The sequence below is a fragment of the Notamacropus eugenii genome, chromosome 3, assembly GCF_028372415.1.
Source record: "Notamacropus eugenii isolate mMacEug1 chromosome 3, mMacEug1.pri_v2, whole genome shotgun sequence".
NCBI classification, from domain to species: domain Eukaryota; kingdom Metazoa; phylum Chordata; class Mammalia; order Diprotodontia; family Macropodidae; genus Notamacropus; species Notamacropus eugenii.
In genome coordinates this window covers 113,998,245-114,019,470 of record NC_092874.1, presented here as the reverse complement: position 1 = coordinate 114,019,470, position 21,226 = coordinate 113,998,245, and the positions used below count along the sequence as shown (strand labels likewise).

The following is a 21,226-nucleotide window of genomic DNA, read 5'->3' as shown; positions in this document are numbered from 1 at the left end:
GAGCTACTGAAATTTACTAACTAGAGAGGGCCCTGTAGTTTAGAAAGATTTCTTTGACAGCTGAGGAGTGAAGAGAGACTTGTGGCAGAGAGAGACCAGCCTCACTAGTCCAAGTGGAGGTGATGCACCAGAGTGTCAGAAGAGAGAAGAGAACATATGAAGTTTGGCAGCTGATTGGATGTTGGATGTGAGAAAGAATGAGATAAGAATGGTATCTAGGATGGGAGCCTTCTGTTAAACAGGAACTGTTACTGATTTTAAACTGAACTGAGTTGTAATGCTATTTTATATCTTAATATGGAGGAAAGATGTATTTGATGTAAACTATAGACTTTTTTTCTTTTTCAGGTTGTCTTGTCAAAGTTTGTTAGGCAAATGGGAGACCTACTTCCTCCTACTATTTATATTCCGTATCTGAAAATGCTCCAGGGATTGGCCAGTGGGCCACAGTGTGCTCATTACTGTTTCAGTTTGTTAAAAGTCAATGGCAGTAGTCATGGTAAGAACAATTTAGAAACTTTCCAAATGGATTGTAGCATTCCCAGGCAGAGTATCCTTGTATCTCTATAAATGCTGATGAAATTTTACGTGGCAATGTATATTCTTTTTCAGTGTATATTATCAATATTAAACAAAACAAGAAGTGACAAGATTAGACTGATCTATGATGATGAAAACAGCAAAGAAGCAAATGGCCAGTAGACAGGGGAGGAGCTTGGGCTTTTGGGAAAATCTGACTTATGTATTGTTAACACACTGGTGTTTGGGAAGTTTTGTTTTGTTCCATTTTAAAATGTGATTCAGTTTGCCAGATTTTAGTTTTGACCCCCACCTTTTCAAGATCATATCTGTTGTCAAAAGCAGAGTATATCTGCTACACAGTTCTTATACCAGTTCTTCCTTCACAGGTCTGATTTTATACTGTTTTACTCAGTGTGGTTGTTTTTCTCTAGGACTTCTCAAACTTTTACACTTAATTTGAGTTATAAACTGGACGTAATCTGATCAGTACAATCATAGCAAAACAAAGACTTCTTGGTCTTAATGTTATCCTAATACTTCAAAAACTTGGGAAACTTTAACTGTGTTCCTCTTTCTGGGTACTCCCTCTAGTGGTACAAGTTGCATGCACTTATGCCTTTTCATTCTGTGGCACTTTTGTCTATATACTCCCGTAAGTGCTCTGGGAGCTACACCCATTGTGCTAAGGACTATCTTCTTAAGGTCTCCTGACATCAAATGATTTCCAAAGGAGCACACAGTATATCTGTCAGTTATCCTTCTTGGTATGCAATAATAAACTTTGATTTGAAAATATTTCTTCACTTCATTGTACATTGCATTATGGAATTTTTTGCTCTTTGTGGAAGGAAGCAGTCCTTTTTGTAACTGTAAAATGACACAATTGGCTTTCCTTGTTGTCTAAGGGGGAACTTTGGGTGACTAACCCATAAATGTTTAATCATCAGCTGATTAAGTAGCACATTGCCATTATCTCCTGTTTGACAATGTATTAAATGTATTAATCTGAGGTAGAGGTAGAGTTTGCGATTTTAGATTTTACAGTATAGTAACCAACAAGCTTACCAGCAGGTGTTTTATCCACACACAAAGGAGAAAGAAATTTAGCACTTTAAAGTTGTTTTTCTACCTTCATTTCAAAGCAATTAGGAAATTGTTTGTTGTGTCTTAACAGCTGAAAACATTCAAGGAGCAGGTGGCAGCCCTGTTTCCTGGGAACATTTCTTTCACTCTTTGATGTTGTATCATGAACACTTAAGGAAAGATCTGCCAAGTGCAGATAGCGTCCAATACCGTCATCTGCCTTTGCGAGGCATCACCCAGAAGGAGCAAGATGGATTGATTGCTTTTTTGCAACTCACAACTACAATCATTACGTGGGTAGGTAATCAACCCCCCTATAGCATTAGGGTTCTATCTATTTGATTTCAAAAAAAGACCTTTTTAATAGGTGTAATAGATTTCTCTAATCAGAACTTTAGGATGATAAATATGACATGCACTTAGCATGCTGTATTGATCTCCTTGTCTTTTTAACCATCAGAGGGAAGGATACTCAGGCTTATTAGGATAAAGTGAGCACTAAAACATTGTCAGAAAAAAAGAAAACAATTCAGCATAAGTAAAGACTTTATTAAAAATTCAAGATATAGTCCATGATTTTAGAACTGTACTCTTGCTGATGAAACTCATTGAGAAACTTATGTTACTTTAGCAGAGGCATCTACACTGTTGAAAATTTTTCTGTGTTGATAGTAAGAATTCTCCAAAGGAGCTCAACTCCTGAGCCTCATAATAGTGTAGAACTGACCCCATGTTCTTAAGGGCTATGCCAGCAGAGCACAAGGTCTGACAGGTCCTACCAAGTGTACTTCCAGGATGGGCCTAGTGTAAAGGATTGAAGGGTAGTTTTTTGAGGACCAGCCTATCTTAGTTTGGAAAAACTCATTACTAGCTGGGCAAGGGCTTGTGATGTTTTTGGCCAAAGTAGCTCTCAAAGGCCATCTGCTAGTGGTAGGGGATTTGTAGTCTGTATTACAGCAAAATCACAGATGCCTGATTGAGAGTTAATGACTTGGTTATTATATTTTTGATCTCCTCTCTAGTCAGTTCTGTAAGCTGGTATTAGATGTATTTTTCTTTCTTTGCTAGGCAATTGAGGTTGTGACTTGCCCAAGGTACCTAGCTAGTGTCAGGTGTCTGAGGCAGGATTTGAACTCAGGTCCTCCTGACTCCAAGGTTGGTGCTTTATCTAGTGCACCAATTAATTTAATTTAGTGTTTTTCTAAAACACTATTTTAAAGAGATCAGAGTAAGTTTAGTTTCCTTAGCCTAGCATTTTAGGTTCATTATGCAATGGACCCAGCTTATCTACCTAGTCTGTCTTATTACTTTTCAGAATGGTTCTAAGCTACTGTCCCACATAATCTCTAAGCACATTTTTGCTTTTGTCCCTTTATTCACTTACTTGTTTTTTGGTGTGCTAGACCTCTTCCCTCCCCCTGCTTTCCCACAGAGATTATATATTTTCTTTAAATCCTCACATTACCTTTTCCTTTCTTCATGTTACCTTTCCTAATTAAGCCATCTCAGCAGTAATTTTCCTTTATTTTTAATGTCCTCAGCACTTAGCTGAACCTTTATTATTATTATATGATTTTCCACTTGTTTGGAGTTGTTCTTTGGTATTTCATGGTCTTATATCACTAGTAATAATTGCTGATATTTTCATGCTGTTTTAAGGTTTACAAAGTACAGATCACAACACTGCTATGTGTGTTAGTCGATGGTTTCATGAGTCTCTGTGGACAAAAATATACCTTATATGGTGGTAAAACTTCTGGTGATGATCTTTAGACTTGTTTTCAAACAACAGAAACAGTCTCTTGCCAGGCTGATACTCAAAACCTTCCCAGCTTGCTATAGGCGCTAATAGACCTTGTGCTCCTGCTTAGCCCTTCCTGAACCCAGAGTAGCCTGTGTACCACAATGAAGAGGGCTTTAGTTTCAGAAGAGCCTGGTAGGGGTCATAAGAAAGATAGACTTCAGCTAGACCCATATTTCTCCATACGGAGAAATATGTCTGGTAGCAGTTATGTCTTGTGTTGTAATAGCCAAGTTGAAAATTGTTTATACATATCTTACTCTCACCAGCTGATCTTCCTGTTGATAGAGCTCTGAATATTACAGATGTGTCTTAGGTTAAAGTACGTAGTTTGTGGCCATCCAGCTAGTCCTTGTCAATGGGGGGATTTGAATCCAGGTCCTCTTTTACTCCTAGTCATAGAGTACTGTACTTGAAGTCAAGAAGGCCTGAATTCAAATCCAGCCTTAGATGCTTACTAATTGTGCGAGCCTCGGCAAGTCAATCTGTGTTTACCTTATTTTCCTAAACTGTAAAATGGGGATAAGAATAACACTTAACTCCAAGAATGCTTGTGTGGATCAAGTGAAATAATATTTATAAAGCATTTAGCACAGTGTCCAGCACACTGTAGGTGATTAATTAATGTTTGTTTGTCCTCTTTTCTCTTCCCCCTTTTTCTGGTCTAGCACTCTTCATTGCACCATCATACCTCTTAAGTGCAGAATTTTTTTTTGATACTTTTATATTCCTTGAGGTGTATAGCACAGTCCTAGGCATATAGTAGTAAACACTTAAGTTCTGTTTTGAATTGTATTAACTTTATTTTTGCACCAGAAAAGATAAAGGGAGTTAAGCAAAGGTCCTACTAGTGATTTTGTCATTTTCTGCTTCTTTCGCTGATGTGTGTAACCATGAGAAGAGTGGATCATCTTGAATTTTTGTTTATTTAATAGTTATTTGGGCTCAACAGTGTACTGTCAGTGATACTACTATTTCATTATTTGAAATGTGAAATTGACTAAAATATAGCGGTCTGATGTAATACACTGATATCCTTAGTAATACTGTTTCCCTTTTTGCTAGATTAATGAATAATCATTTAGGTTAGCAAATACTCACCATTTATCTCTTACTGATACTTTTCTTTAGTCTGTAATAAAACTAAGGACCTAGAAATCAAATGTTTGCCTTTTTTAAAAAAAAATTCTGTTTAATTCTTCAGAGTGAGAATGCCCGTTTGGCTCTCTGTGAGCATCCTCAGTGGACCCCTGTGGTTGTCATCCTGGGACTTCTGCAGTGCAGTATCCCTCCTATTTTAAAAGCTGAGCTATTGAAGACGCTTACAGCCTTTGGAAAATCTCCTGAAATTGCTGCTTCCCTCTGGCAGTCTTTGGAATATACACAGGTAGAATCAATCTCAACTTTTATATTTTTCTAAGTGTACTTTGCAAAGTAGTACTTGGTACCAGTGGCAACAAAGACAGGAATTGTAAGCTTTGTAGTATATTAGTTGTATGTCCCATTTGAAGCACTCTTTATTGATCACAGTATAGGATTTGAAATGAGCAGGCCTGGGTTCTGTTGCTGATTCTTGCTGAAAACTTCCTTAGATTACTAAGGGCAGGTAAAAATTTTTTTCCCCCATCATCTATTAAATGTTAATAAATAATGAGCAGCATAAAGCTCTCTCACCTATGGTTTGTAGGCTACTCTAGAAGTGTCTTGATTTACTACAGAAGAGCATATGGTTTGGAAATGCCTCTTCCTTTTCCTTTCCTACCTTCTCATGAAGCACATATCCTTCAGTGAGTGTAATGCCTCTGTGTTTCCTTTCATTGCATTCTGCTGTAGTTCCATTTTAGGAGACTGTCTGTTAAACTTCATATTCATTTTGTTTTAAGAACAGTATAAAGCTGTATTTGTTCCCTTGTGCCAAGCATAGAATTGCCTTCAGATTAAGTGAAGGAAGTTCTAGGGCTGTTTTTCTTCTACATGTGTTTCTGTGCATATGACGAAGAATACAGTTTAATATTTGTAAAACATTTTGTGGTCTTTGACTTTAAATAAAAGTAGTGTTAAAGTTTGCATTGCTTTTTTGTAAATGCAGATATTGTTGGCATTTTGGTATTTAGGGCTTACATTCAGATAGAATGTGGGGGGAGGGAAAACATTTACAAATGATTTGTAGGAAGAATTCTAGGTTGGGAAAATATCTTTTGCAGAATACATGAATTTTTAGAAATAATGAGAAGCTTAGCACTCAGTATTTCATTGTTCAATTGATTTTTTTTCAGAACTTATTTTAGGGGAAGTGAAGTATAGATAACTTAAGCATATGTGCCCAGAGAATTTTAGATAGATCTGAATTTTTAAAAATAAAATACAGTGGAGTTGACTTTTGTTGAGTTACAAATTTATGATTGTTTTGTTGTGGTTTGACTTGGATAAATGTAATGGCATACTCATTTTATGTGTTTAATGGAAAATAGAATTTAGATTTTAACTTTTTTGTTTGTAATATAATATTGAAACACAGCTCTCTTTTGTAGTTATATTAAAGGTTCTGTATGATAGCATTTTCTTGGCTAAAAAGAATATTTTAATCCATAGACTTTTTGGTCAGCCAACAGCAAAGTCAGGGCAAAATATCAGTGTTTAGAAATTTGTCTTAGAAGCCTGTCTTTGGAATTTGCATTTTATTTTTTAGCTCCAGCTATAGGTGGTGCAGTGGATAGAGTACCAGGCCTGGAGTCAGGAAGACCTGAGTTTGAATTTGGCCTCAGATACTTACTAGTTGTGTGACCCTGGGCAAGTAACTTAACTCTGTTTGCCTCAGTTTCTTCATCTGTAAAATGAGCTGGAGAAGGAAATGGCAAATCAATCCAATATCTTTGCCAAGAAAAACCCAGAGGGGTTCATGGAGAGTTAGACATGACTGAAATGACTGAACAACTTGTAAACTCATATTTGAAAATCAGCAGTTCAATACTAGTAAGATTTTATCCCAGAAAAACCTTTTCATCTTCTGTTATTGAAGTAATGAGAAAGGGATTTGTTCATTGTTAATATTTGAGAATTGCTAAAAACCACATAATTGACATTATACCTTTAACTGAAATATCCACCAGTGAAAGCCCATGGAGAGACTTCAGAAGTGCTATTTTAAAGTCAGTAGACACTTGTAAAAAATAATCAAGGATAATGGTACCTGTGATAATTAATGTTAGTGGAAAATCATTGCTTCATGAACAGAATAGAAATGTTCCTGATTTCTTTATCTTCTTATTTTAAAAAGATTCTACAGACTGTAAGGATCCCAAGCCAGAGGCAAGCAATTGGCATTGAGGTAAATACTATCTATTAGTCAAATTGTTAATTTTGTAAATTTCATTGAACATTGGGGGAAGCTGTAAGAAATTATGTTGTTTTTTTTTTTTTTATCAAATTTCTATATTATTTTCGGATTTTATGTATTTCCCACTCAAGATTTAGGAGTTTTCTATCAGTGCTGAATTGAAACAAATTCTACATATATTTGAATTAAATCTAATTTAAAGCTAACAGTGCTTGATGTAGAAAGGCTCTTAATGAAATTTCAGAATGTAAAATGGATTGTTGTTGACCAGCTTTGTGAGCTGCAGTTTCTAGATTCACCTCATTCAAGTTAGGTTATTTGAGTCAGTCCCAAGACAGAATTTACTTGTTTTGGTTTTACTTCCAGTGTTTGAGTTTTGTCCTTTTAAATTTATTTTAATAGAGCTAATGGTATTTGGAGATAATAATGCAGTTCATCATAAGAGACACTGGATTGGAAATTAGAAATTTTTGGTTCTGTAACTGTTTTGATATATATTTATATGTGTGTACATGTATACATATATTCATGTATTTTAACTCTTCTTTGCATTTTTGAACCATGAAAATGTTTTTTAATTTACATCTTGCAAGAATGTTATGATGTTTAATGAGTTAATGGCTTGAGAGCTTTAGCTTCTGTTCTTTGAATGTCAAATTTTCTTATTTTTTTATCTTTTGTCTTCAATGTTTGTTTCTGTTGGTAAGGTTGAATTAAATGAAATAGAATCCAGGTGTGAAGAATATCCACTGACAAGGGCCTTTTGTCAGCTTATTAGTACACTAGTAGAAAGTTCATTTCCTTCTAACTTGGGGGCTGGACTGCGTCCACCTGGCTTTGACCCATACTTGCAGTTCCTCAGAGATTCTGTGTTTCTCCGATTTCGCACTAGAGCTTATCGCAGAGCAGCTGAAAAGGTAACTTCTCAAAGGGATGTTGGCTTTTATTTTTTTTTATTTGTTTATTTGCTGTATTGCTTTTCTGTTACAAATACTAGGTGCTATAAATGCACTTTATATTTGGAAGATACAGTGGTGTCCATTGGAGTAATACTGTTTTTATCTCTCTTTATATTTTGAACTCTTTAGCATCAGGACTTGATAGCTTTTGTTCATTTCTATAAATCAGACCAAAAAAGTCTTGGTTTTTGGAATTGAAACCAGAGCATTTCTTTTATTTATGTCAGTAAGTAATTGCTATTTTCTTTGACATTTTCCTCTTGACTTTATGAATCCTTGAGATGTATATAGTATGTTGGGTCTTTGACATTTTATAGATCATTAATTTGAAATGCATTAGAAGGAAGAGTTATTCAGAAGTTTGTCAGAAAAAAAGATAATCTGTAGTGTTGAAACCTTGGTCATTGAGAATTCACCTTCCCCAACTGGTTTAGTTCAAAAGACTTTGTCTTGCAAGGATTCTTTATTTCCTGGACAGCTCATCCCTTCTAGGCCTTACAGAATCAGATTAATTTGTAATGCCAGCTCCACTCACCCTTAAATGAGGACTGTTAACTGGGTCTTGACTCAGTTTGGCTTAGATTTTGCCATCTGGGGCAGTTCCCCTGGGATTTTGTGGTTTATAAAGAGCATTGCATTATTTTTCCAGGGAACTTTTCAGATGGACTGTTTTTTACTGTATTCTTTGTAATAGGATCGAGCTCTCAAAGAGGTGCCTCCTGAACCCTTAAAAAGATGTTAGTAACATGTCTTATGATTTACATATAATAATATTACTATTAACATAAAATATTCATGCTTTATTGTCAAACATTTCATTATCAATTGGATGCTATATGATAACTACATTATTGCACGATTACAAATATTTTCTGATTTTTAAAAAATATTTCCACCACCAGAGAGATCAGTATGACTTTAGCATCTATTAACCAAGTAAGCATTGTTCTGTCTCGTTCTTACTTTGTAGTCACTTAATCCAGAGTCAGTCAGGATTTCTTCTTTCATTAACCAGTCAAAAAACTTTTATTAAATTAGGCTTACTATGTGCATTATACTGTTCTGAGCTCTGAAGATCCAACGAAAGGTAAAAACAGTAAAGGCTCTTGGGGCACTCATATTCTTATGGTGGGGACAATAAGCAAATAACTAAATACATGTAATATTTACATGGAGTAAATTGGACATAATCTTAGGGAGAAGGCCTTAGTGGGAGTGAATGAGGGGAAGCTTGCAAAGAACATGGTATTTGAACTAAATCTTGAAGAATGCCTGGGAATCCAGGAGGTAGAGATGAGAAAGAGAACAATTAAGAGATCATTAATAACTTTGGAGAGAGTAGTTTCAATTGGAGGATGATGCTGGAAGCCAGACTTCAGAGGGTTTAGAAGAGGAAAGGAAGTGGAGGCACTGATTATAGACAGCTTTCTTAAGAACTTGAGCCATGAAAGGGAGTGGAGATGTAGGAGTATAACTAGTAGGAATGGTAGGATCTCTGATTTTTTTAAGAATGGTGCAGAATTGGATATTATTGTAGGCATCAAGAAAGTGACCAGTAGAGAGGGAGATAAAAGGAGATATAATAGAGGGGGGCAAGTATGCTGGAAAAGACAGAATGGAATGGGATCAAGGGTGCATGTAGAGGGATTTGCCTAAGCAAGGAGGACACCTCTTCGTGAAAGAGTAGGGTGAGTCAGGAGATAGTGGGAAAAGCTATCAGAGTGATGTTAGATAGGAACAGGGTGCCATGTTTGAAAAATAATGAGAAGATTTGGAATCTTCCTGGTTACTAGTAGAATATTAAATTGATTAGGGAGATGTCAAAGGGATTGCCTTGCTGTAGTGAGGGCCCATTTGAGATTATGCAACATAAATTTGTAATGGACCTGATTTTCCTGGTTTTCTCTACCTCTACTTATAAGCAAGTGAACAATGATTGAAGCCAGTGGTGGGAGTAATCCAAATTGGGGCTTTCGAAAACATTATCTGCAACAGAATAAGGGAGTATGAGACTCAAGTGGAGATGAACTGGTTCACCAACAGTTTGAGATAGGGAAGGGATGGGGGTGTAGCCAGTGCAGGGCTGATGACCTGGGAAAGAACTGAGGGACAGATGAAGGAATTGGAGGGCATGGTCAGGAGCAAGAACAGGAATAGGAGTTGTAAAGTTGAGGGGAAGATTGAATGATAAAAGATCATGGTCAGATAAAGGAATTTCAATATTCATGAACATAAAAGTGGAACACTTATGGGTGATGACAAGGTCAAGATCAAGTCCATCTCTGTGTCTGCCTGAGGTAGAGAAGAGTAAGCCACCATGGAAAATGAGTTAACTCCGGAATTGGGAGGTTAGAGTATTTGAGGGTGTACCAGTAGGTATGACGAAGTCTCCTAGTGGCAGGACAGGAGTTAGAGAGGAGAGGAAGACCATAAGTCAGGCCCTGAACTCAATGAGGGAGCAAGGAGAAAGTCTGGGGAGAGGCTTGATAACAGATACCAGCATCTTGTTTGGATAGCCACTTTTTCTCTGCCCTTTATAGTTAATATTTACTCTATGCCATTTTCCTTTTGACTTTGTGAATCTTTCATTTAAGCATTAGAAGATTTCCTTATTCAAAGGTTTTTGCTTCTCACAGAGCATAATTAGTGCTTTGGAATGATGTAAGTCTTGTGTGCACACAAGCATCACTTGAGAGTTTGCAAGCTTTGGTTAACCAAAGCAAGTCCTACATGCTAGGTCCATTGTTGGCCATCTTAAATATATGGATGATGGGGACTATTTTGTGGAGAGAAGTAGGACAACGGAGAAGAATGTAGTTTCAGAGCATGAAATACTGAAACTTTTTAGGTTGAAACTCTTTCAAAGGTTAAAACTTCATGAAGAGCCAGAATCCAAATCAGGTTTTACATAGTCAACAAATGTAATAAAATATAGTTCTTTAAGATAAAAGGCACAGATATTTGCTTTAAAAAATTTCTCATACAATAAAAAAGATTTTTTTGAGTGAACTATAGTACAAATAATGGTTTCTTGCCTGTGTAAATATTAATACAAATAAATAAGCCTTCAGTTTTTTATTTGACAACACATTCTTGCTCATGAGATACAGAAAGATAGTAAAACGGAATGTATTGTATTTTTTAATTTGCTTCTTATGGGGGAAGAAAAGGAAAGTGAAATGAGTTGAGAGTGGTACCAAGAAAAATACTTTCTCTTTCTGTAAGTTCTCTAAGAGTACATGGTCATAAATTGGACAATAAGTTGTTATCTTGTGTCTCTCTTGTCTACCCCCACCCCCTTAATGATACCTTAATGAAAAATATTTTATTTTCCTTAGTGGGAAGTTGCTGAGGTAGTACTGGAGGTGTTTTATAAACTGCTCAGAGATTATGAACCTCAGCTGGAAGATTTTGTGGACCAGTTTGTAGAATTGCGAGGTAATTTGATTCTTTTGATTTTTTGCTTTCAAACATATTGGGTATTTTACTTTTGTAGTTTGTAAGTTAAAAATTAGGCATTTAAAAACATTTTTCACTTTTAATATGTTTATCACATTAGAAAATTAGGGTCAAGTCCTTTCACCAAGGATGGATGCTTCCTTATGGAATTCAATTAGTTGACAAACATTTATTGAGCAGCTACTGTGCAGAGGCATCCTTATTGGAATTTCTACCTGCTAAAGTTTCTAAGTCATTAATAGTCTGCAAAGCTCTCTACAAACAAAAGTAATTGCTTAAGTTAGATTTAAAGGTTTTGCATGGATTTGCTATTTGGGAGCTAGTTATTTTAAAATATTAAATAGGTTACTTTTAAAATACTTGAATGAAGAAAAATGTGAAGATTATTGATTCTTCCAATCCTGGTCCATGTTGTGGTGTTTCCTTTTTAGGAGAAGAAATCATAGCCTATAAGCCTCCAGGGTTTAGTTTGATGTATCATCTTCTCAACGAGTCACCAATGTTGGAGCTCTGTCTTAGTTTGTTGGAAGAAGGGGTTAAGCAGCTTGATACCTATGCACCTTTCCCTGGTATGTATCTGGATGTTGTTTTTTACATATACATTCTAACACACAAACACACACTATTTACATCATCTTAGGGATTCCTGCCTTCAACATTATGCGTAGTTTTATTGGTTCATACTTTGAGATGCTCTGTGATATACTATATAATTTCACTTCTCTAAAGTTGGAATCTAGAGATCTGCCAAAATTACTGTATTCCAGCAAAATTTATTGTAAAGTGAATATTTGTTGGATATACATTTTATTAGAACAGTTGGTCCCAGGATGTCATAAAATCACATTTTAGACTCTAGTATTAAGCCTTTTAAGATGATGTATTTAAAGGAAATGTGGTAAATATGACTGTAAGGGCAGCAATATAGTTTTACCAGTTTGAATTTTCACTGTCTTTGGACTAAGTTTAATACTTCTCATAAAACATTTTATTCATGATAAATAAACTTACTTATTTCCCCGTCATTTCTCTTCTCTGAACACCTTTACCTTAAATACTTGTGTGATATATTGCCTTATTTTTGGATAGGAGGAGATAATATTATAAAATTTTAAACATTAAATGCCTATTCCTAAGTAATCCTGTCTCCTCTCTGCAAGACTATGGTGCTCAACCACAACAGGCTACTTTTCTTACTAAACTCTGAAAATAATTGGGCCTATGTTTACAGTTTTAATAGTCGTGAAAGATTTAATTATTAACTGACAGATATTGTGCTTATTCTCAACTGTTAGACATGAAAATATTATCTCTTGAATCTAACAAGGTGCAGTTTTTTGTTTGAAATTAAATGGTTGCTGGAATTTAACTATTATAAAGAGGGGAGAGTTGGATGCTTCAGGAGACGGCTGCTTTCAGGGAAAACATGGTGGACTTCTTATGTCAGAATGAGAACATGATATAAATTTTGAGTGATGGTGGATCTTAGAATTTGTGATACGGCTTGTTAATTCTGTATACTTCAGATTCCATTGAGTCATAAGTGAATTTCTGTCAAGTTAATGAATTGTTTTATTCCATGGTTTAATATTTGCTCTGTAGGATAAGATGTTTGTCTTGTGCCAGTATAAAATGTTTTCAAAATTATTCTCTGTGGCATTGATGTGTGGATATGAATTTATGCTAACCACCTTTGAATTTGTATCAGATGGTAATGGATCTTTAAGACCATTCATTTACATGATTAAAACCCTATCCATTTGTCATATTGAACCATTTGTCATTGTGGAAGGACTTTAGTGGTAAGAACTTTCCTTTCCTGGTCTCTAGGAGCTGTGGCTGCTTGTGGGTGGCAGCTAGAGTACCTTCAGAAGTTGCCAGGTCATGTCATATTTTAGATATGCCCCAAATTTTAGAGACTCTCTAAGTTCATTTTGTTGATTATAGGGAAGAAACATTTGGAGAAAGCAGCGCAGCACTGCCTTGCTCTTCTCAATTTGACTCTGCAGAAGGAGAATCTCTTTATGGATCTTCTAAGGGAAAGTCAGCTGGCTCTAATAGTCACTCCATTGGAACAGTTATTACAAGGCATCAATCCCCGAACTAAGAAGGCAGATAATGTGGTTAACATTGCCAGGTAAGTGGCCACTGGAGATAGAAAAATAAAACGTGTAAAGATGAAGTTTTGATTCCTAAATATGATAGGATTGCTGCTAATACAGTATATTTTCTTTATTGTGCCTTTTTAAACATGATGATACTGTTTTTTTGATGGAATATGTCACTATTCTGCTATTTTTGATATGCTTGTGGCTTAATATTTTCCAGGGTTTGTTGCCTTCAAAACAATTAAGTTAAATTAACCTAGAGTGCTTAGTTTAAAATATCAAATCATTACTTCTCCACATCAGCAGTGTTGTAGATTATGAGTACATTCACATTTTTAATATTGAGTATTAAAAAAAAAGATTTCTCATGTATGCTGGGTAACATATTTGGTTAAAATTTTGACTTATTAGTTTTGAGCTCTTGTTCTGTTGTGAGTTTTCATTCTTTGAAAACTGTAGGAGGCTGAAATTTTCACTATAATGTACTTCTAACATTAATGTTTTAAAGGTACCTCTATCATGGCAATAGCAATCCTGAACTGGCTTTTGAAAGTGCCAAGATCCTCTGCTGTATTTCTTACAATTCTAACATTCAGATAAAATTAGTAGGAGATTTCACACATGATCAGGTAAACTCTGTGTGTGTGTGTGTATGTGTGTGTGTGTGTGTGTGTGTGTGTGTGTGTATGTGATGAATATATTGTCAAACTATCTTAGAGGAATTTGCTCTTATTTGTGAAAAATTATCTCAAAGGAAAAAAATGTATGCATAAGGTTGTTCTTTATGTTTAAGGGTGATGCTACAAAAAGTTACATTATGGGCCAGTGTGACCAGTTGTCTACACGCAGAACACATTTAAAGACATATATCATATGACTTTGTAGCCCCAGATCCCGTTTCTGTTGCCTGTCATTATTTATGGCTTCTTCTTTGTCTTTGCATCGTTCTGCTGCCTTAGTTGTACTTGAGTCATTCTGTCTCTGAATGCTACTGCTTGGCTCAGCCTGTCTGATTTTGTGGTTTCCCAGCATCCCCATCTATGCCATATCATTTCATAGTGTGCTTTATCATCTCTTTTACATTTTGGTTCTCACTTGCTTTTGTAGAGTTTTCATATTTCTGACAGTTGTCACACTTCTGCTTACCAACAGCAGCTGTTTAAATGAGCCTCGTTATTGAGGCTGTCTTTTAGCAGATTAGAAATTCTTCTAAAGGATAAGAAGAGAATATAAACCATGGACTCCAGATGTACAGAATGGATGATGGTGTCCTGTAGAAGGCATAAATGAAATTTTCATTTTGATCTTCAAAACTAGAGTAATATAATGTGGCTTTTAAAAGTGTGACTTCATTTTTCAAAGGGAAGAGTAATAACATATTTTGAATGTTAGTTTTTTTGTAGAAGGCTATCTTATATGGTTTTTACAGAGACTAACAATTTCATAAAATCTCTCAAAAAGGAGAGAAATCAATTAGTTAATCAGTAAATATTTATTTAATGCCTAGGATGTGCAAGGCAATGTGCTAAGTGCTGGGGATACAAAAAGAGGCAAAAGAGAGTCTTTGACCCTTGAGGAGCTTATAATCTAATGGGGGAGACAGCATGCAAACATATATATATATATATAGAACAAGCTATAGGTGGGATAAATAGGAAATGAGAAGAAAAGCATTAGAATTAAAAGGATGTAGGAAAGGCTTTTTGTAAGAGGTGTGATTTTAGTTGGGACTTAATGGAAGCCACAGAGGTCAGTAGTCAGAATGGAGGGAGGGAGAACATTCTAGGCATGGCAGACAGTCAAGAGAATGCTCAGAGCTGATGGATGAGTGTCTTGTTCGTGGAACAGCCAGGAAGCCAGTGTCACTGGATTGAGAATATATGTTGAGGTATAAGGTGTAAGAAGGCTGGAAAGGTAGGAGGGGGCTAGGTTAAGAAGTGTTTGTTTAATTTGGTGGAAAAGTACATGTGTTAGTTCACATGGATAACATTTATACTGATTTTATACCTTCCCTATTAATGTGATTCAGTTTTTGTAATTTTTCCTCTTCCACTTTTTTGTGGTGATTCCAGAGCGTAAGCCAGAAGCTGATGGCTGGATTTGTGGAGTGTTTGGATAGTGAAGATGCAGAGGAATTCATTAATCCAGAAGAGGGTATGCTTAATTCTGGATTATATTAACATGATTTTTTTTATATTAATGTAGTTAAGTGAGTAAAAAAAAATGGATGAAACAAAAACACCTTATTAGTGGGACAGGGAAAATGGAAAAAAATTTTTTTGAGAAACTTTTAGGGATAAAAGAAAATAGTGCAAATTAATGGAAGATTGGGTAAATTTTAACCATTAGGATAAAAAATTGTACTAATATCTTTGTGTAGAGTGATTGTCACTTTGTTCACATCAACTTTTATATGATGCTATCGCTTTTCTTTTTTATTTCTTAATGAAGAGTTAGAACCTGAGAAGAAGTTAGCACGAATTCGCCATGAAACAAGAATACACATCTTGAATCTTCTTATCACTTCTTTGGAGCGCAATCCACCCAACCTTGCCCTGTATCTCCTGGGCTTTGAATTGAAGAAACCTGTTAGTACCACAAACCTCCAGGATCCAGGTATGGGAGATCAGATACACAGACTTAACATTTATTTCCCAATTAGGGTGACCTAATTATATTTGATTGTGCATGTTTTTGGAAATCTGATAAGTATCTGGAAAAATTGATTGAGGAGTTAAATTTTGGTCTCTTCTAATAACTACTAATAACTTGTTAGTCCTTAGCCAATCAATTGAGATTAGCTAAACTTTTTCTTCAATTTGTATTTGACCTATAAGTACAGTAATTATATAATGGGTTTTTTTTTTTAATCACTGGCTTTATTTTGCAGGGGAGGGAAAGGTCAGGACTGGGTTTCAGTCAGGCTTTTGTAGGTAGAGTGGCATAGAAGCTTTGACTTGGTGTGTTTCTGACCTGGATTTATTTACTACTCCTTAGGCAGCCTGATAGTCCTCCACCTACTCTTGGGGGCTTCCTGTGTTGGTGCAGGACTTAGAGCAGCCCCTTCATTAACTTAGGTGTACTGTAGTTCAGAACTCCTAAGCTCAAGCAGTTCACTAGCGTCTGTCTCCCCAGTAGGTAGGGATTATAGATGTGCGCAGCCATGCTTGGATATTACTGGCTTTTAAAAGAAATATTATTTAAGAAATTTGTCTCTGTTAACTGTTTTGTAATGTTAATTGAAGTTCAGTAAAGATACTAAGAGGAATCTTTTTGCTTTTGCCTTGTATTCAGGAGTCTTAGGTTGTCCTCGAACTTGTCTTCATGCCATATTAAACATTTTGGAGAAGGGAACAGAAGGGAGAACGGGCCCTGTGGCAGTAAGGGAATCACCTCAACTTGCAGAGTTGTGCTACCAGGTACAGAGAATACTGCTCATTTTTAAGATCAGGATCTAAAAGTGATCTTGTGAATACAGAAGGAACTTAGGGTGGTTGTGTGACTAAATTAGAATGAGCACTTTTGTATTCTCTTACTAGTGTTGCCAGTTACTTATTGAAAGGTAAAATCTTGGAAGAAGATAACTAGAAAATACCAAGAGGTGGCTTGTGTTCTTTTGTTGTGCTGGGATTTTTGGTAATAATATTTGAAGTAAGGTGGCTTGGAAGCCTTTTTTGTTAGACTGAGAATTTTCATGCAGTTTTAGTTATAAGTATTGGAATTTGACTTGTATAAATCTTTGTCCTTTTTGCCTTAGTGTTTTCATACCTAAATTGGGAATATTTCAGAAAGTCAAATTAATGCAAAGCATAGTAAAATCCTTCTACCTTCCACCCACATAGGTATATGTTGATGATTCAGATAATTAAGGGGTTATTTAATCATAAATGTTCTTGCTATATATGCCTTGTGTAGTTGTGGAAGTGTGTTTGTCCGTCCTGTTTGGTTAAGTTTATAATGTTGTGGAGCCAATGAAATTCGCTTAACCTTCATAGAGCTAAGACTATAAAATTCTTTATCTTTGAAATTTTGTAGCTGATTTAATACTGATGTATTAAACATCTGTTTATTTAAACATCTTAAACATTGCTTATTTTAATTACATAGGTTATTTATCAGCTGTGTGCATGCTCAGATACATCTGGTCCAACTATGAGGTATTTGAGAACCAGCCAAGATTTTTTATTTTCTCAGTTGCAGCATCTGCCTTTTTCTAACAGAGGTATGACTTTTTTTTTTCTCATTCAATCAGTAAGCTTTATTAAGCATTTACTATGTTCCAGAAACTGTACCCGGTACTAAAGATACAAAGGAAACAACAAAATCATCCCTGAGCTCAAGGAGCTTATATTTTATTGGGGAGACTATATATATACATATATATATGCATGTGTGTATATGTATATATATATATACACACATATATATATGTGTGTGTGTATAGATATATACATATATATGTGTATATATATATATATATATATATATAAAATATACAGAAACGGAATAAATAAGTATATGCAGTGTAGATACAAAATTTAAGCACAGGGTAATTAGGGAGCAAATCCACCAATTTCATTTTAATTTGTCCTTTGTGTTTTGGGGTACAACTATAATATTAGTGGAAGCTTTTTTTTCTATCTGCATATTTTAATTCTTTTTTGTATAAACTGTCATTTTTGTTTCATGGGGCAAGAATTTGAGCAATTTGAGCTTGTAGTATAAAATTTTAAAAACCTAGCCATTCAGGGGTGCAGATTGGTTCCTAAATTAACTGTTGAAATTATGAAATTACATTTAAAAGATAGGGAAATAGAAGAAAGTGGTGGGAATATTTCAGGGGGAAAATTTGATAAAAGCACTATTTTTCTTTGTGCTGGTTGCAGTGAAATCACTTCAGATGATCAGACTAGTTCAGAAACTAGTGCAGTGTAATACACTCCATTTATGACCTTTGTATTAGGACATAGGACTAATACTGGTGATAGAAGCTAAGCAAGCCATTTCAGATTTTTCCTTTCCATACATGCATGCACCACATAAAATGGCCTTAACTAATATCACTTTGGCATAGTGTTAATACATTATAATAATATTTTACCCAAGTCTTCCCACTAATCTCAAAAAACTTGTTCAGCTGAGCATGTGTCCAGTTTGGGTGTTTGCTCTTTACTCTAGCTGTCACATATTATGGAGTTATGTTCAAAACTTGCCAAGTAGTTGGTTAGACCTGTTCACTACCAGCTGACATCAAACAAATTCTTCTACTTGTGGAAGAGGAAAGGAGAAAAGGAAAAGTGAAGCTTAAAAATACAAACAAGCAACTCGTATCCCAGCTAATGTACATTCAGAATCATTGTTCCTGCTTTAACCTTTTAAAAACAGAGCCCACATCTGTTATTCCAGGCTCTAGCTCTAGTTGATTACCCTGGTACTTCTAGCACTTAGGGGCATATTGCTTTTTGATTTCCTTATTCTTATAGGAAGATTGGGTGGATTATACCTTTTCCAGTTGTGGACTTTTCTTTTTTAAAGAACCAATTTCTAAACTCATCTTGGAGCACTCAGCTTTTATGCAGAAATACTTAATCCTACCTATTTACTGTAATTCCCTCTGATTTTTGTAAAGATTGAATGTTACACTTTTTTTCATAGGAATTTGACCTCCAAGGAGACCATCTGGCATTTGTAATTTTGTTGCTATGAATTATTTGTCCCCTGAAACATTGTCTCATCCCACAGTTGCCTAAATTTAGCTCATCTGCTTGCATTGGGTTGTTTTTTTTTTTCAGATTTTTATGATTGCTCTGTTATGTGGACCAATTAAGGATATTAGTTGGGATATGCCTCTAGTTGAGGAATAAATTTTGGAGGGTGCTGTATCCAAATCCATATGAAAACTGGCCAGTAGTATTCTACTTAATATGTTTTTAAAACTTGTAATCCTATCTTATTTAAGACTTAGTAATGTATATTTAACAGTTATCTTCACAAATCTCAGCACATTAATTTACTACTTTGCCATTTTAATGAGTTAAGGACCACAGGTTAACAGAACAGAAACAGGCATTCTTGTAGCTGGTAGAGGAGACTTTCCTGATGCCCCAATTGTGAGTGCCTTCTCTAAAAAGTACTTCCTATTTCTTTTCTGTGTACATTTTTTTAGTATATACTTAATGAATGCTGGTTGAATTGAGCTGTGAAATATGTATTATTAAGATAGAAATCATAACAGAATAGATGATTCTCCACTATTATTGAATGATACCCAAAATGTGCCCTGTTATTTTAAGTGGTTTTTATCAAATTCTCAAAAACTAATTTTAGATTTCAAAGAATATATAGCATTTGTATTATAAAATCAAACTGTGCAGTATCAAATCCGTTAAGTCTAATAATCAATAATCACATCTCAAGTCTAGAAGTATCATCTGAAATTATTTTAAAGTATGATTCATGGTTCTAGATTGATTTAAACATTTCTACTGTTCTTGGTGCTGGAGATACAAAGAAAAAAGCAAAAACAGACTTGCCCTCAAAAAAGCTTACATCCTAATGGGAAATGCTGCCTGTATGTACATGTAATATAAAGTACGCATATTCAGCTATACAAGGAGGATTTAAATTTTCCTATGTCTGCATTTGCTTCTTTTTTTATCTGTTAAACACCCTAGGTTTTGGGGTTTTTTTTGTGATGTTTATCATAGTTCTTCTAAGTGAAATATAGCTTACTGAAATTAAATGAAAAAACCTTGTTACTTAAGGCTCTTCCTCGTCATTCCTACCTTCTTTTCTTGACTTCTTTCAAGGTTCAGCTCAAATTCCTCCTTCCTCTAGAGGCCTTCTCTGTTTCCCCCAGCTGCTAATGCCTTCCCATTTCGTCATATTCCATTTACTTTGTAAATTTTTTGTATATATTAGTTATTTATGCATTGTCTGTCCCGTTAGAATATAAGCTTCTTGAGGTCAAGGTCTATTTTTTTCCCCCTTTGTTTGTGTTCCCCTGTGCTTAGCACACAGTTCTTGGCTCATAGTAAGTGCTCAGTAAGTGCTTGTTGTCTGACTGCCAAAGAGCAGAAGGTCTGATGTTTTTTCTTAGATTAGTTTTTCTGTTTTTATGTCTGTGTATTCATTTTTGTCTGTTATTGTCATCTTCATTAATAATAGAAACATCGTTGTGTAATGGTTAGAGACCTAGCCTGGAGTCAGAAAGACCTGACTTTTGTCTCTGATGCATTGAATGTGTGACCTTGAGCAAGCCACAACTTCCCCAGCTAACACTTATGACTATACGTTGCAGAGCAGTTCTTGATCTGCATTGGAATTCCTTATGCCAATAAAATCACAGGTCAGGAGAAAAAGAAATAAAAACAATCCTAACAGTAGCTTATATTTATATAGTGTTTTCCAGTTTGCAAAGCACTTTTGCACATATTATCTCATTAGAGATGTAGCAAGGCATAAATAGAAGGCTGGATTTGGATTCAAACTCATTCTCATAGTAGCAGTATTGCTCTAGGCGGATTAATTCCTTCTAAATCTCTCTTGAGTTTCCATTCCTTCAACTATAAGATGTTGATAATAATAGTGCCTGCCTCACAGTGTTGTGAGGAACAAAGGAGATAATGTCTATAAAGCACTTTACAAATCTCAAAGTGACATAAATGTGAGTTATTATTAAATCCTCATGACACCTTGGGAGGCAGGTACTATAAATATCTTATGTTAAAGATGAGGACACGGGATCAGAGGTTCTCACTTGCTTGCTGTGCATAACTAGCGGTTTCTGAAGTATGATTCATACTTGTCCCTCCTGACTCAAAATTGAGGCCTCTTTCTTCTACCCCATGTTGATCTATTAAACTGTTATCATTATGCTGAGAAAACATTTCCCCATCTATATTTCATTATTTTATTTATTTTCCTGGGTGGATTCCCTTTTACCCATTTATGTTTT

General features: G+C 35.3%; 1 protein-coding gene across 5 annotated transcripts in view; it reads left to right on the top strand.

The window, feature by feature from the left end:
• Positions 1-21,226, top strand: part of NUP205 (nucleoporin 205) — a 116,503-nt gene that overhangs the window by 20,197 nt on the left and 75,080 nt on the right. For all 5 annotated transcript variants that reach the window (XR_011976830.1, XR_011976829.1, XR_011976831.1 and 2 more), the window contains exons 11-23: positions 349-499; positions 1,697-1,902; positions 4,611-4,793; positions 6,684-6,734; positions 7,451-7,660; positions 11,041-11,140; positions 11,593-11,730; positions 13,109-13,298; positions 13,778-13,898; positions 15,342-15,423; positions 15,721-15,885; positions 16,564-16,688; positions 17,377-17,491. Coding sequence is in view for 2 of the 5 variants with exons in the window: in XM_072652634.1 (XP_072508735.1) it covers positions 349-499; positions 1,697-1,902; positions 4,611-4,793; positions 6,684-6,734; positions 7,451-7,660; positions 11,041-11,140; positions 11,593-11,730; positions 13,109-13,298; positions 13,778-13,898; positions 15,342-15,423; positions 15,721-15,885; positions 16,564-16,688; positions 17,377-17,491 (1,837 nt within the window). In the remaining 3 variants the exon portion in view is untranslated. The remainder of the gene's footprint in view (positions 1-348; positions 500-1,696; positions 1,903-4,610; positions 4,794-6,683; positions 6,735-7,450; positions 7,661-11,040; positions 11,141-11,592; positions 11,731-13,108; positions 13,299-13,777; positions 13,899-15,341; positions 15,424-15,720; positions 15,886-16,563; positions 16,689-17,376; positions 17,492-21,226) is intronic.